General features: G+C 36.7%; 1 protein-coding gene across 1 annotated transcript in view; it reads left to right on the top strand.

The window, feature by feature from the left end:
* Positions 1-16405, top strand: part of STX18 (syntaxin 18) — a 61420-nt gene that overhangs the window by 24322 nt on the left and 20693 nt on the right. The window contains exon 2 of the mRNA XM_039551716.1: positions 9389-9456. Within this exon, the coding sequence (XP_039407650.1) occupies positions 9389-9456 (68 nt within the window). The remainder of the gene's footprint in view (positions 1-9388; positions 9457-16405) is intronic.

Here is a 16405-nt window from a genome sequence, read left to right as displayed (position 1 = left end):
GGAGGAGATGTGTGTGCCTGATGGAGAAGCTCTGTCTGGGTTTCCTGAGGATGTGAATAGCCTCTCTAAGTGCGTCACTCTGCATCAGCCATGCAAGGACTTAACGGTTGCCAGGGCCCAGGAAGTTCCTGCAGTTTAGAGTAGAGGATCCAGCTCTTGGGGTTTCCTGTTACATGGGAAGAGGGAGCAGAAAGGGCCCTTTGTCTTAATATTTATGCTGATACCATAAAGCACTTGGATTAAAATCTTAATGTGTAAAGATTTATCTTATTTCCAGTGTCTGTATTTATTGTGCCTGATCTAGACATGTTCTTTAGAAAAGGATTCATAAACATCTCATTTCTGACTGGGTGGTTTTCTTGTTGTTTTAATGGAGGAGAAGCTTGCTTGGAATAAATGCTAGGGCAACCACTAAAGTAATGTTCAGTCTGTATAATACAAATTAAGGTGTTGAAACATAGTAGAAGTATTTTTGCAGTAAAAACATTATTGTACCAGTGATGAAAATCCAGAAAGATACTTGCCCCTTTGAATAGTATTTGACAAGAGTTGTAGGATTTTGAGACACAGTAGGTGTTGTGTCAGTTCATGCTCTACATGAGTGTATGGGTGTATGAATATAAATACACCGAAGATGTAGAACTCTGAGCGGGAAGGGCCTGGCAGAGGGACTGCGGAGCGTGAGCGAGGCTCAGCTCTGGCCGCGGCTTCAGGGAGCACGACGGCGGCGCAGCCCCTGCCCCGGGCTCAGCCCCTGCCCCGGGTTCATCCCCTGCCCCGGGCTCAGCCCCTGCCCCGGGCACAGCTCCTACGGTGCCATGCAATGGCTTACGCTGAAGCAGATTCAGCTTGGTCCCAAAGTGAAGCACGTGCACATGGAACTCTCTGAATTGCACTGCAAAAACTTCTCAGAAAATCAAAAGATTTCATAATAATGGTCAGAAAGAGTAACCTAACCATTTGTTGCTGAGTATATGTTAAATGAGACTGGAAATCTCTCTTTATATCATAAAACATTTTTGAGTCAAGAAAATGTAGTACTAAAATGAGCTCAGACTGAGAGCAAGGGACAAGGAAAATATCTCTTACAGAAAGACACAAGCAACATTGAACGCAATTACTGAAAGGCTCTAAATGGAGCATTTTCAACAGCAATGGTAAAGGCCAATTATTGCAAGTATGCATTTTGACCAATTTCCTTGTATCTCTCAACCAAAACATTCCCCACAATTGTTGTGGGGGTATATATTTTAGTCAATGAGGTTTTGGATGATTGTGTAAAAATACAAATGTTAAAGAAAGTTATGATTAGAGTTTGACAATAAACAAGAAAAAGGAAAATAGTAAGTTTTATTAAAATCAGATGTTGTGCTCTTTCTTTTTTTTAATTGAAAGTTGTTGCCACTGAGAATAAATGAAAACTAGTTACTAAAACCCTTTAGCATGATGTTACATTGTGGGAAGCCTACTGTTAATTTTTTCAGGTCATCTCATGTTCCTATTGACTCTCTACAGACCATTTTCAGAATATCTAGATGTGCTTCTGTATGTGATGGTATCAAACCAGTGTGTTCCCACAAGACCTAAGGAAACAGTGACAAAATTAACCCAGACCTCTATCTTAAAGTCTGTGTATATTGCATTTTTCTGGTTCAGAGTTGAAATTCAGTATTTGTAAGTAATTATCCTAAAAAGTAAGACTTTTTTCCCCCCTCTGTTTACAAATATCTGAAGTACAAAGCATTTAAAACAGTTTTAAGATATACGATATATTTTAGGATAATTTCTTAAAAAGAAATCAGTGACTTCAAAGTAATTTTTCTATACAGTTGGACTTTGCTGTCAGTACCATACACATCAACCTTATCCCCAAATAACATTCCAGTAAAACCTTCATCCAGTGATAATACAGGGTGCTTTCAGTCTTTATTGTGGTCAGTGGGGAACTTGAGTTTTTGAGCTCTTGGATCTTAGGTTTTTTTGCTACACTCTTACTAGAAGAGTCTTGAACAGAAAATGTTTGCAGTTGTGTCACAAAATTGCAAGAATAATTTTTTCTTTATATATTTGACTGAATCTTACACTAAGTTTGGATTATTTTTATGGAAAGCATAGTAAGATGAAATATGAGGCTTTTAGGCTGATAGTGAGTTATTTACTACCAAATTTTCCATTTTGTATAATTAACAATGAATAAAAAATAAAAATAACCAAATGCAGATCTAAAATGCACTTTAGAGGCAAAGTATTTCAGTGTAAGCTGACAGTAGCATAAATCAATGAGTCAATTTTTGAACCACAAGCAGTATATATAAAAATATGTTAAGTAAAGCAAGAACAAAAAAAAAAACCCAACATAAAACCAAGAAAGGTTTAGAGCTAAGTGGTTTTTTTTTAGTTTTAATGTACAAGATAGTGCTTTTTTACTTCTTCCTTTTTGACGGTTTGATAGTAAGCAAAATGAAGTGTTTTCTACTCCAGACCAGGTGTCAGGAAATTTGCTTTGCTTCTTAGTGCAGTTTAAGAAACCTTTAGATTTCTTAATTGGTTTGTTAATGTGCACCAAATAATGCCTGTGGTATTCTGCAAACACAATATTCCGCAATCGCTAATGAAATTTTCTGAGATGATTCCTTAAAATTTTGCCTCCATTTTATTTTTTTTAAAAATTGTGTTATTTTAAATTAGAAAAATACTGATAATATTAAACTTAAAAAAAAAAAAAAATTAAAACCTTGTACCATCTTTACCTTGAAGTTTCAAGTAGCCTCACTCTTCCTTTTCATGGCTTTTAATTCAATTAATTCAGTTTTGAATGTTCTTATTCCATGTACCACACATTTTAGTAACATGACCCCCCCATTCTTGGTTAATTCCTTTGCTCCAAATGCAAGGCTTCTAATAAAATGCAGTAAGAAGTGTTTCCCTGCCCGTTGCTGCTGCTGTAACATATATGCTGATGTAAAGCAGAAACTGAACAAAGTCACAATTTTCCTGAGATTAGAGGTAGCCAGGCTGGCTGTCTCCTCGCCTCCTGCTCCCCACTTCCAGCTCCGGGCCACCCCCACGCCACAGTTTAGATATTATTTGCTCTTTCGGGTCTCAGATTACGAGAGCAATTGATCTGCGTGACCTATTTTAGAAACTTCCACATTTGCTGGGGAAACCTAAACCAAATGTATCCCCTCAAGAGACAAATCAGTTGCAAACTGGCCGGTTGACGTGTGGAGGCAGCCAGTGTGTCCCTGCCATCAATCCTGGGGGCACAGCTCCACCTCATGGCGTGCTGGGAACTCACCAGCAAATCCTTTAAAGAACAGTCTTCACACGTTTCAATTCAAGAGTTTCGGCTCCTGATTCAAACTTTGGTTTAATTTAGTTGGTTTAATCTCTGTTGCATGTCACTGTACCAGCGAATTACATAATTTCATCTTTTGAAGGTTCCAGTGTCTGAAATGTAGAATCCAAGTAGCAGTACTTTAAAATCAAAACTCTTGTCAGTTCTTAGCAAGATCCAGCAAGAGCCTGCATTGATTCAATGGGCTGACAGTGCTTAAAATATTACCTAGACAAAATATAACCAATCTGGGACCTGGCCTTTCCCGTGTTGTATTTTTTAAAAGTTCATATATCTAAGCAAAGGTAGTTTGTACTGGAAAAGTTCTCTATAGGAGTTCATTTCTGCATCAAAACCTTTCTACCTAGTTTTCAACTGTAATAGTTTAGGTAAGATTAAAAAATGTATTTAATATAAATTGTGCTTCCATTTATAGTATCTATTCTGTTTGGGTTTTATTCCAGATTACTGAAAACACTTACCTTTGTTACATGCACTAACCGTGGAAAATTTCCTTTTTTTTTCTTTTTAAATTTTTTTTTTAATTATTTTTTCTAAATATGATTTAGACATTGGAAAAACAAGTTTATCTTCTTACACTAATTACTGTATCTCCTCCTAGTACTGAGACTGAACAGAAACATCCAGTTTCTGTTCTTCAGCTGATGTCTTACTGAAATTCAGAATTTCTCTTGAAATAGATAATGGCTATGTTTGGCTTGACTGTATGTTTGAAATTGAAAACTTGATAGGTGTCTAGATACTAATACCATAACAATCTTAAATTCTCTGCTTTTTGCAAAGGGGCTTGTAGAATATAGTCACCTTTTCATGAATCTGTAGATGAAATCTATTTAGATAAGACATTAGAGATAATGTTTTTCAAACATATTGAAAAATTAAATGTAACATTTTGTTTAGTTTGGTTTTTTTCCCCCTGTTTTTAGGGTTAATAAGGCACTATAGTCAGTAGTGCTTGTTAGTGCTGCTGAATCAACAGTAAATACCATGTCTCTCACAACTTTTACAAAAGCCTTTCTATTATGTGTTGGTTTTAAGTAATTTTTAAAGTTTCTTTTAACAAAGTACACCTTTCAAAAATTCAGAGTGGCAATACAGCGCGAAGTGTAACAGTCAATTTTATATGGTAGGAAATAGTTGTGCATTGTTCTGATGGAAGAGTAAATTTGATAAAACGCTGTATTTGTTCAATGAAAATGACTATTCAGCACGGTTGAATTCTCTCCACAATATGTCACGGGAACCTAGTCCAATCATTTTAATCGTAAACAATGCTGCTGCTTCTTGCAGTGGGTTAAATGCATGCAAATTGGAACCTACTGTTTCATGAGTGATCAATTCTTTGTTGGGAGTGGAAAGAAATGCTGTATGTATTGCTAAGAGACTGAAGGAAGCGTAGTCAGCGTCTTCGTTCTAAAGTCTGTGCGTCTCATCAAGATGCTGCTTTGGAGGCAATGCTTTCCTGTTTCTCATCTTTATAAATAACTTAGGCTGGGCTGAAATCATTAGAAAAATCTCTAAACAGGGGAACATCTACCATTTCTAGTGCAGGCCCCAAGTATAAATAGAGCTGTGCATGCCACCTGTGGTAGCAGATGGCAGCCATTCACAGCTTCCTTTTGTGTCGGACCTGCATTAGATGCAATAATTGCTTTTATGTTTTAGTAAGAGTTGTTTAAAAAATCTAGAGTGGCAACAAACCACAGATATATGTATTATAGATAGTTTACAGTGAGGATCAAGTGCAAACTGGAACCTAAAGTCACTTCTAAAATGTTACGTTACAAGCTTTAATGTGAATTTATAGTGTTTTTCACTTGCACGATGGTCATGCTTTTGTTTGTCACACAGTGGCAACCTGCTGCTGCTTCACTGTAAACCAGTTGGGTTTTCATGATCAGAACTACACTTGGGAGTTCTTAAGTTATACCTGGAGTCTCCAGATTCAGTACCTGAGCTTAGGAGGTTATCATGTTGAATTTCTTAGGTTGTAATTAAATATACCTTATTGATTCATGGCAGATGCATCCTGTAGGAAGTTCCCTACTGGTGCTATTCAGTTCCTGCCCTCCCTTGTGCTGTTACAGGTATTTGTGGAGCTGAAATGAAAGAAACCAATTCTTTCCAGAAGAGTAATTAAAAAAAAAAAAAAAAGTAATTTCAGTGTTTTGGGGTGTGGTATTGACCCTCAAGGGAGTGTCAGTGGGAATGAGAAGAGAGGAGGGAGAGCCTGGTCCTAAGTGGTCTTCACTGTTAGAAGGAAGATAACCCACTGTATTCTGGTAGTGAACAGAAGCTCAAGAAGATGCTGTTGCTATAATGATACAACTGGTGCTCACAATATTGTGAGGGAAGGTATTTTATTCCACTGATTCTCCTAGAAATGTCAGTTACCTGGAAATTCAGCAGTGTTCTTCCCTATGAGATAACTGTAGTCTTTATGTAGTGCAAGAATGCTGCAGCTACAAAGGGCCTTTCGCTGAGCCCTCCTATCCTGTGGGGGCGAGGAGAGGGGAAGGAAATAATTTCTTTATTTCAGGGTTGATGGAAAGGCTTATTTCTCTGCTCCAGACTTTCAGAGAGAAAGCAAGCCAGTTTCCAGATGCAAAGAATGAGAACCATGGCGAGAGGCCAATAGTCAGATGTGTTTGTGCTTCTTCAAATTGCTTTCATCTATCCTTTTGACACCTGTGGCAACTGGTGGTATAAATGTTTTGAAAACAGGCATGTAGAGCAAATTGGAAGTTGCGGTTATGATGGATGGGTAAATGGAGTGGAAAAATGGATGTGCTGAAATGCAAGTGGGATTTAAAATTCTACTAGATCTACTTGAAAGATTAATTGGAGAAGATACAAAAATTTATCCCAGAAGCAGTGGAAACCAGGGTGAGGAAGACAAACTGGCCAAGAAAACTGTTGCAGAAGGGAAGATATTTTACAGAAATAAAGTTAGATTTGGCCAAATTCATGATGAGTTGCTAATGATACTAAAACCCTCCTAAAGTTAAAATATTCCTTAGCTATTTTAATAAAATTAGCAAAAAATGTGGATTTGTCATGCAACTGGAGTATAGATGGGGAATAGTTTAGTCATGGACTCTAGACTAAATTAATAAGGAAAAAGCCATGGACCAGTGGGGTAAAAGCAAGATGCATACTTGGAACTAGAAAAATAGTAGGGAAAAAAGGTGTTTCCAGCAGAAATAGTTACAAAGTAACCAACACCAGTGAATGCCTTTCTAGTGATCTGCATTGGAAATGGATGGATACAAACTGGAACAAATGCAGAGGAAAGCTCTGGGTTCAGCAACTTCAGAACTGTTTCGTGAGAAGGAACTAAAAGCTTGGGGTCATTTGTCTGGGCTACAAAAGATAGATAGATACATAGATACAATTACTGACGGTAAAGTCAAAAACACAGGCAGGGAAGTAGACCTTTAAGGGAAAGGTCCATTTTGAAGCAAGAACAGATGGATAGAAGTTGGTAATCAGTAAACCTGGAAATTAGACAAGTTCTTATTTTTAATAAGAACAATAGGATTATAATAAAACCTCTCAGTTGTAATAGGGAGAAGCTTTATTACCTTTAGGCTGAAGCTTGATGACTTTCCAAAATGTGTATGATGGGCCTCTGATAACCTCAGAATAACTGCAAGTTGTTGACCCTGGAGATATCTTCAAGATTTATGTTTGTATGATCAGGGATATTTTGTGTCCACAGAAAATCAAGCATCATACAAAAATACCAATGAATTTTTAGAAATAAAGTTAATATTCTCTCCCTTTAATACTAGTGAGACCTTCTTTTTAATAAAAAGTGTTCATTTTGTTCATACGGTTGTGACAAATTCAAAGCTATGCCAGTAGTACATGGTAACAAAAGGCAAAAGAAATATCAGCAGTGCAGAATTGCAGAAGATACTGTTAGAATTTGAGGGAAACTAGAACAAGAAGTCTCACTTCTGATGCAAATCTTGGGAACTAAGAGCTTGATGTGAGTATGGGCATAATGGTGTCATTCTAAATTCATGAAAATAGCTTTACAAATGAAGGAGAGGCAAAGTGGGGTCAGTGCAATTCAAACACATGATGACAATTTTAGCCTAAATAGAATGCTCTTTGTGACTAGATGAATTAATTACTGTAAGACAGTGTTCTTGCTTGTCATTCTGATTCTTTCTGCTTGTTAATCACTCCTAAATTGTAGCTATTGCAGCAATATTAAAATTTATTGCTTATAAAATTTTGCTTATCTGTTTTCTAGTTCAGTGTGTTCTCATGCTTTAATGTAAATGTTTTGAAATGTTTCTTATTTTACATTTGTTTTGTCCTCTGTAGTACTTTCTGCCTATTAAGTATTATTGTTCCATTGGAACACTGTATAGCTGTTTTAAATGTTTTGCTTTCATAGACAAGCTTGATTTACCTATTCAGCAAATTTGATGACATACCAAGTCTGAGCTGAGAAAGAGGTTACTGTGCAAATAATAAGTTAACATGGCAATGAGAAGGAACAACTGTAGAATGGTTTAGCTTACTCTTTGGGCCTCATTGGTCTTGTAGGAATTGCCGTATTTCCCTTCTTACTCTGTATAATGGTGCTAACACACTAGGAAACTCCTGAAGGTACTGACAGAACTCAGTTTGCTATGAATTGGATGAAATTTCCTGTGTTAATCACACAAAAAACTTGAAACATGAAAACAGGGAAAATCCTTATCCAATATGATGAATTGTAGTAAAACTGAAACAGAGCAAATAATAATAGGGAAATGGAGGCTTATTTATTTGCACAAGGAAACACCTTGAGTTGTAAAAATTACTGTGGTTTTACTAAGTACATTTTTTTCCTTGCACTTTTTTTAAAAGACCTGCTTTTGAAAAAAAATAATTGGGGGAATTAATCTTCTATTTATCCAAACTATTCTGTGTTCTTTCTCTGTGGTTTTTTTTTTTTGTTTGTATAATTACAAAGATCATTTGCATGAAAATAGGATTTTAAGACTTGAACAGTTTCTGATGCTTTTTCCCAGATACATGGAGTAAACCGTATTTATTGTAAACTAAAACAACTATTGTTTTGTAAAATTCCTTGCATGCTTTTTTTACAGTGAATTATTAATTAATATTTGAGAATATAGTTTAAAAAGTTTCCTCTGCATACCTTGGAAAATATATACTGCTAATGTATAGAATTCTCTTCCCCCTTCCCATCATGTCTTCTCATATCTCTGGCAAATTAAGCTACACTTCTTGTAGTTCCTCCATTCTCTAAAATAAGCAGCATCTTATGCTACACCAAATCTTTTAAATCAGACTGAAGTTTGCAAAAGTTGTTTGAGATTTTTTTTTCTTTTTTTGGCTTCCCAAAAGATCTTTGTAAAGATTTCTTAAAAAAGAAAATAAAGTGATTTATAGTAAAAGTTATCCAGAGTAAGGTGGAAATTCAGAAATGGAAATTTGATTGGGATGTATGATCTGGCAAAACTTACTAATGATTATCAGATGGAAGAGATACTACTTTAGTTTGGGCACAAACTGGTCACTGTGTTATGGCAAAAGTAGAAGGGAGAGGGTCAGTACTTTGCCATACAAGTTTTGATAGCTGAACTGGAATATGTGTGTCTTATCAGTAAAGAGTTTAAAAATTTCTTGTGTGGTCTTCCAAAATGAATTTATTTCCAAAGTGTACATTAAATTCTGGAGTCACTAAATTCTGGATTGACAATTTAGATAATGTTTTGTGTTACCTTGTTTAATATTTTTAATGTTTAATATTATAGTTATATTTACTTTTTAGTTTATGCTTTTTGGGAAGAAAAGCTGGACCTTCATACAACAGATCTTTTTTAGATAATTTTTATGTATTGACTGCTTGGAAAATGTGAAAATTCTAGTATAAAAGAGTAAATTTTATTATTCTATTTAATTATAGAAAAAAAATTTTATGAATTCACATTTGAAATGTGGAATACTGAACTTTAAACAAAATCAGTTATCTGAAAACTAATTATGATTCAATTCATTTAGATTTCTCATATTGGAAAGCTGAAAGATTTTCTTCTACAACACAGAAAGGATTACATTAATGCTTACAGGTAAGTGTGTACTGTTTAAATGGATTTATCTATTTATTTATTTATCTTAATGCTTATAAAGTGAACAGCTTAAAAACCTATAGGCATAATAACTAAAATCAAAACAGAGATTGTTATTAATTGGCTTACTGTAAACCACTATAAGATGAAGAATAGTGCTGTCACAAGAAAATGGTGCACCTGAATAAAATGAGACTCAGAATTTGAAAATGATCTCTGGCTCTTAGGGGTGAGTTCTGACAGAAAATAACCTGGCAGTCAAAGTCCCACACCTTTTAAGGACCTGCAGAGTAAGTTTATGAAGGGGTTCCTGAGACAGCAGGATGATCCAGGTTTTCCTTTTACTCTGTCATACTAAACCTACCCGTCATCCCAAAGTATACAGTCAGTAGCATCAGCAGGTCCTGGAGGGCAATGATGCAAACTCTTCAGACTCTGGAATGTGAATTCCAGATGAAGGACACCAGTGAGGAGGTGGTGTCAGGGGGCAGCAGCACAAGATTAGTTTTTCTGTAACAAAAACCGTAGGCTTCAGCTCAGGTAGCTACTGTGTGAAGAAAGTTTTGATTCTCTTCAGCTACTAGGAAGCATTCAAAAGTACTGTATCTGCCTACTTGTTGGTAACTTTAGTAGTAGGATTTTTAGAAGATTAATATACAAATTTACAAGGTGGTGTTTGTAGGAAAAAAATAGTATCTTCTGGTCTGCAGGTACTAAATCAAGTTATCCTTAGATCTAAATGTTACTGCAGCTTGTATTTTGGTGAACTGTGTACAAATAATTGTAGAATCTGAGAAATGTAAAACTTGCTTTTTATAGAAGTTCTGTTACATGCAAACTGAGTGAGTCAGCCCTGTCTTCATTCCAGTTCTGCCACCAGCCCTAAAGCTGAGCTGTTGCTTCAATCAAGGTAGATAAAATGCAGCCTAAAATCATTTTGGGTTGAAAGCTTCATAGATATCACTTTACAGTTCTATCCAGACAGATTTCCTTTCCCTTTTTCCTTATGGAAAAGACCAAAAGAATAGATGAGCCATCTGCTATTCCTTAGGGTCAGTCCGTATTGGAGGAACTATTTTCCTGAAAAACAACTTCTAGGCCTGAAAGGGTCTGTCACAGTAACAGCAATACTGCCTCATCAGAGGAATCGAGGTGCATTCTGTGTAAGTTACCAGAAGACTTCTGGCACTCTTTTCTGTCTCCACAAGAGTTTAAAAGGTGTATTTTGTTGTTTTGAAAATGAAACTGATGCCTTTGGTTTTAACTTGAGTATTTTTCAAATCCTGTACTGCTCAGTGGGTAACTCTGAAGTTTCTTGGAGCCTGTTAACTTCTGCTCTCTCGTGCTAGGTAGACATAACAAAGCCTCTCCAGGCCTGCTCTTCAAGGACACTCAGACCATCCTAGGCCCAAAATGTAAACCAAAGCCTCTAAAGGGAGGGGGGCAAGCTTGGGGAAACTACATCATTAACTGAAGCTTTAATTGGAGAATTAACCCTGATATACAAATAAACCAAACTTATAAAAGTGTGAAGAACTTGTGACCTGTTGTCCATCTTGGAAGTAGCCTCTGGCTCCCCAGGGGGTACCTTTGAATGCCCTTCAAATAAATACCTACCTTTATTCCCTTTTTCTTGTCTAGCGTCTGGTTTTAGGTGGCCTCTCAAGGCATCGAAATGAACAAAGGAAGATGGCTTATTTTATAAGTGAGAGGCTGTATTCATGGTCAGTGCTGGTGAAAATGCTGCTTGGGGTGTGCACAGTTCTGTGTGAGGTGGATGGGAGATGCTTTTCCAAGGAGCAAGCAGAAGTAGTGCACAGCTCCGTGTGATGCCTGGCTCTCTGCTTTCAATGCCTGTTGGCACTGGGCATGAACAACACTAGGTGGAGCCAGCAGTTTAATACTGGCATAACTGAGTGTACTGTGTGAAAACTTCGTATACATGCAGAGGTGGAGAAACTGCAAATAATTCCAGTAAGAGCAGTCAGTGGTGGTTAAATTTTGGGTAGTGTTTGTATTTTATTAACAGTAGTGTACATAAAATGGAAGTGGTTAGAGTAAAAATGTGTCCTGGTTATTTTGATTTCTAGAAGTTTTTAATGTTCTTTTTGTAAACGCTGTTGCAACATTATTATGGTAATTCTCAGTGCTTTCCACCTTCCACTCCCGCCACCCAGGTCTTCATTAAGGAGAGGAAAGAAGTGTCATTTCCTTTATTAAACCATAAAATAATCCAGCAGATCTCATCTGAGATTGCAGTTGATTCTGTCTTTAATAGTCAAAATTAAATTGTTTATGTTTGACATAAAAATGTCAAATTCCATATAGATTACCTGTGCTGTTCTACTTCATGGATGCAAAGAGCATCATAGCATCCATGCTGTCAGTCTTACAGTCTTAGCAAATGCCTCACTCACTCAAGACAGCAGTTTTAATAACTCTTTAATACTCAAGTAATGGGGACAGTTTTTGAACAATTTAATACTAAAAGGCTGTTCTGAAATTTATGTAGGAGATGTCAAATTTCGTGAACAAAATTACTACTGTGTATTTTGTCAGTCCTGCTGTTGGTTTTCCCAAGTATAGCACAATGTGTTGGTGAAATTGAGCTTTTGAGTTAACCAGTTGTATTATTGTATGCCTTTTAAAATTTCTTCATCATGCACTGCATCCAGGTTCTTGATTGCTTCTTTGACCTTACCTTTGAAGACTATGAATTATTTAATAATGGAGTTTTTATTTTTGGCATACATGAAATATCCTGCTACAGAGGGTATGTCTTTAATTCATTTTTAGAGGAAAATTTTTAGCAATGAGAAAGTCAGTTGAAATAAGGGTTATTTGAAACCAAGGCCCTGACCTATTTTATCAAACTTTAGCTATTTAACTGAAATACCTAAATTGAATTAGTAATTGCTTATTCACCTTCTTTCTTCTTGATTATGACTATTACCTACAAAATATGAAAGTGGCAAAACACATGACATTCTTGGTGTAGTGATCTAAGCTTGCTGGCTTACAGGCCACTGCACCTTTATCTTCTCCTCTTTCTTAGGATTTATTTCCTTTCTCTTACATGTAGGGTTTTTGCCTATTGTGATAAGGAATTTTTGGTCATGGTTTAACCCCAGCTGGCAGCTCAGGCCTACAGAGCTGCTCACTCACTGTGGGATGGGGGAGAGAATCAGAAGAGTAAAAGTGGGAAAACTCATGGTTTGAGATAAAGGCAGTTTAATAGGGAAAGAAAAAGCCATGTGCACAAGCAAAGCAAGGAATTCATTCACCATGGGTGGGCAGGTGTTCAGCCATCCCCAGGAAAGCAGGGCTCCATCACATGTAACAGTGAATTGGAAAGACAAATGCCAAATATTTCCACCCTTCCTCTTTTCTTTCCCCAGCTGTATATGCTGAGCATGATGCCATATGATCTGGGATATCTCTGTGGTGAGCTGTCCTGGATGTGTCCCCTCCCAGTGCCTTGTGCACCCCCAGCCTCCTCACTGGTGGGGTGGGATGCAGAGCAGGAAAGGCATTGGCTGTGTGTAAGCACTGCCCAGCAATAACAAAAACATCCCTGAGTTACCAGCATTGTTTCCAACACAAAAACAAAAACACAACCCTGTACTTGATGCTGGGAAGAAAATTAACCCTATCCCAAGTGAAACCAGTGCACACAAGTTTATCACTGTTTCTGGAAAGGAGAGGGCAGGGACTTGAGTCCTGAAATTGTTAACAAGATGTGGGTACTTTTAGATTTTTTCTTATTAAACAATAACTGCTTTCGGATGAGGATTTCAGATGAGGTCCCATTTTTAGTGAAGTGGCTGCTATACATTCTGTATTATTCCTCTCAGTCCATTTGCTGTAATGTGTTGCTGTGCTGCTTTTTACACTGCTAGGAGAGATCCTGTCTTCAGTCTTTGGTAACTTGTCTGATGTCTCATCTGTGAACAACTTGCACCTTTGCTTTTCATCATCAGCTCCTTCATGCTTTTGATCACTGAGCCATCAAGACAGTTCATATGTTTGTGTGAAGTATAGTTCAAGGAACTAGCTGTAGTACCCTAACACTTGGGAATTTGAAATGATCCTCTTGGGATTCTTTCACTGCCATCAGTTTCTCTGAAGGCTCTTTCAAGGTTTAAGCAGTTTAAAGACCAGTCATTATTCCTACTGTTTTAATGAGACATTGGAAATGAATTGAGAGAGTTCTAGATTCTGATCACAGAACACCTCATACTTAAAGAAAAATATTTGAGAGGAGAGCTTTCCATCTGGGAATATTAGACATCTAGTTAAGTGTGTTTTGCAACTGCAGAGGTACTTGTGCAGTTGATCAGTGTAGTTTAGGTGACTTCTGAATAGAAATGTCACTTGTTCCACCAGAAAGCTGCATGGGTGGCTTTTGATGTATCTTCGTTACATGCTTCTGTGGTCCTTCTGTGCAATTAAGTGTTTGAACATTTGTTGTTAATTGCAAATTAATATACCTTGAAAAAATTATTTACAAATTATCTTTCTGTCTTAAAAAATAATGTTGGAGCCCGGTAATTATGCCTCCTGCCCTAGCATTTATCTATCTTAAGCATTTCTCTATCTCAAGGCAATAAATCAGTTACATCATTTGCCACTTAACAGAAAATCATTGAATGCTTACACAGCGTTTTGTGGAGAGTGTTTCCTTGTATTTAACAATAAAAGAAGTAGCCGTTAAAGAACTCTAAAAATAGTGTTTTACTGACTCCTATACAATGCCAGGCTGCATTCTTGTCTTGACTCACATTTTTACAGGAAGCAAGGCTTGCTTTTTTATATTGAGGTTGTAAAACATGTAGATGATCTGTAAAGACTTTCTTCCTGGAGCAGTGTATTTTTGTGTTCTTCAGGGAATTATTGTCAAATTATTTATCTTCTTCTTTTGCACTGAATTCATATATCACATTTCAGAAATAGTAATTTTTCATAGTAGCACTCTGAAATTTCTGAGCAATATTAAAAAAACCTGAGAATACCAATTTAGGTATGCTTGTATTGCCTATTCTAGTACCTGAAGCTTCCACACAGAATTAAAACAACTGTGTAAAAGTTGTGGAATGTTTTGTCATTTGAGTGACAATCTTTTAGCTTGAATTTATGTCAGACAGCATTTGGATGGAAGAAGGCAGTTAGTGAAAATGCACAAAACTTTGTTAAGTAAGAAATCAATCAATTTACAATACACTAGATGCCCAAAGGGAAGAATGTGACTCCTGTATTTGCCACCAAGTTTATACATACACATATGTTAACTTAACACATGGGGAGTGTTTCTGTGTGGGTTTGCAAGGCAGTATGTGCAGGTGGTAAGTTGGGCAAATCTCTATTATTTTACAACTCATTTATTTCTGCTTATTGCTTCTCTCTCTTTTGTAATACACTGCTGGAGGAAAATGAAATTTTTCTTTGTGATTTGTAATCTTCATTGGATTAGTACGCAGAAGATATTTTATGCACCAGCAGAATTACTAATTCTAAGAGCTGATTTAACATCAGCTTTGTTTCCTTGCACTTTGCCAGCAAAATAGGACCATAGAAAGGTTAGGCTGGAAGGAGCATGGCTGAAACACCCGAAAAGAGAATGATTAGTGTTTTGCTTGCTTTTAAATATTTCTTTCAGTGGAGATTTCGTATTCTCACTCTGCTTTTTCCTGTTTCCATATCCATGTTACTAGAATAATGAATCTCATTGTAATGATGACTTTTTATGCAACAACATGTTGTTGTTGTGTTTGGTTTATGATCCAGTATGATCCCAAATGACTTTCTGAAGAACTGTTGCCTAATCACTTGTTCCCCATTCTCTGTGGGTTCAGATAATTGTTCTTGCTGCAGCAAAGAGCTTCTGACCATTCCTTATTAAAATTCTTCATGTCATTTCTCCAGGCAGTGTTGTTTTGAATTGAAGTCTTGTTCTCCTGATACAGTTTTAATTTGCTTAACTTTATGCCTCTGAAAGTTTAGTAAGTATATACTCCATTCTGCTGAGTTGTTAATGAAAGTATTAAATGGCATCAGATTCGGGACAAAATCCTGTGGAGCACAACTCAGTGTTTCCTTCTGTTTTGGTGTATAGCTACCCCCAAGTTCAACTTTGCTTTTTCACATTCATATTTCTTCTAACTCATCTATTCACTGATAGCTTGTGAGAATGTTGCATGAGATGGTAAGAAAAGTCACACTAAAACGTAGCTGTGATTGTTTGTCATCCATCCATAAGACCTGTTACTGCATCCCAGCAGTAAATTACACTGCCTATGACATACTACTGGTACATCTTGGCTACTGGTAATCTTTTTGGTCTTTCCTAAGTGCTTAAATATTACTTATTTATTTCTGTATTTTTCTAGGCTGAGTGGTCTACAAGTCCTCTGCTTTTTTTTTTGTCCCTTTAACCCTATTTTCAAAGATAGTCTTTTTATCAATCTGTCATTTGCTTATTCTCTCCTAGTTCTTGGCAGTGAGGATACATCCTGTCATTTGATGCATTTCCCATCTTATTTCAGGGCTTGGTCTCCTGTCTCTGCACACTGTATGAATGTGCATGCGCCCTGGGCTTTTTTGGAAGTTGGTTAGTTCTGTTCAAGAGCACAGCTTTGTTACACAGATAGGAGGGGTATATACTTCGTCAGATTTACCTTCAGCTTTGTCCCAGGAGCCACTGCACCTTCAGGTACACTTGTGCTATGACCTGGGTCACATAGCTCTCTCCCTCATACCCTATTCACTCAGCGGCCTGTTAACTAATACATTAGCTGACAGTTGCTATTGTTGATGATAATATCAACAAAGAATTATGATCTTTTTAAAATGTCAGAGGTATTAAATGTGACCCAGATGATTTAGAAGCAGTAAGCTAAAAGGAATAGTAACTGCAGCTTTTAAGTGATGTTAATGATGAAAGTTAATGCAA

The sequence above is a fragment of the Corvus cornix genome, chromosome 4 (genome assembly GCF_000738735.6).
Source record: "Corvus cornix cornix isolate S_Up_H32 chromosome 4, ASM73873v5, whole genome shotgun sequence".
Taxonomy (NCBI): Eukaryota; Metazoa; Chordata; class Aves; order Passeriformes; family Corvidae; genus Corvus; species Corvus cornix.
This window is presented reverse-complemented; position numbering and strand designations above follow the sequence as displayed.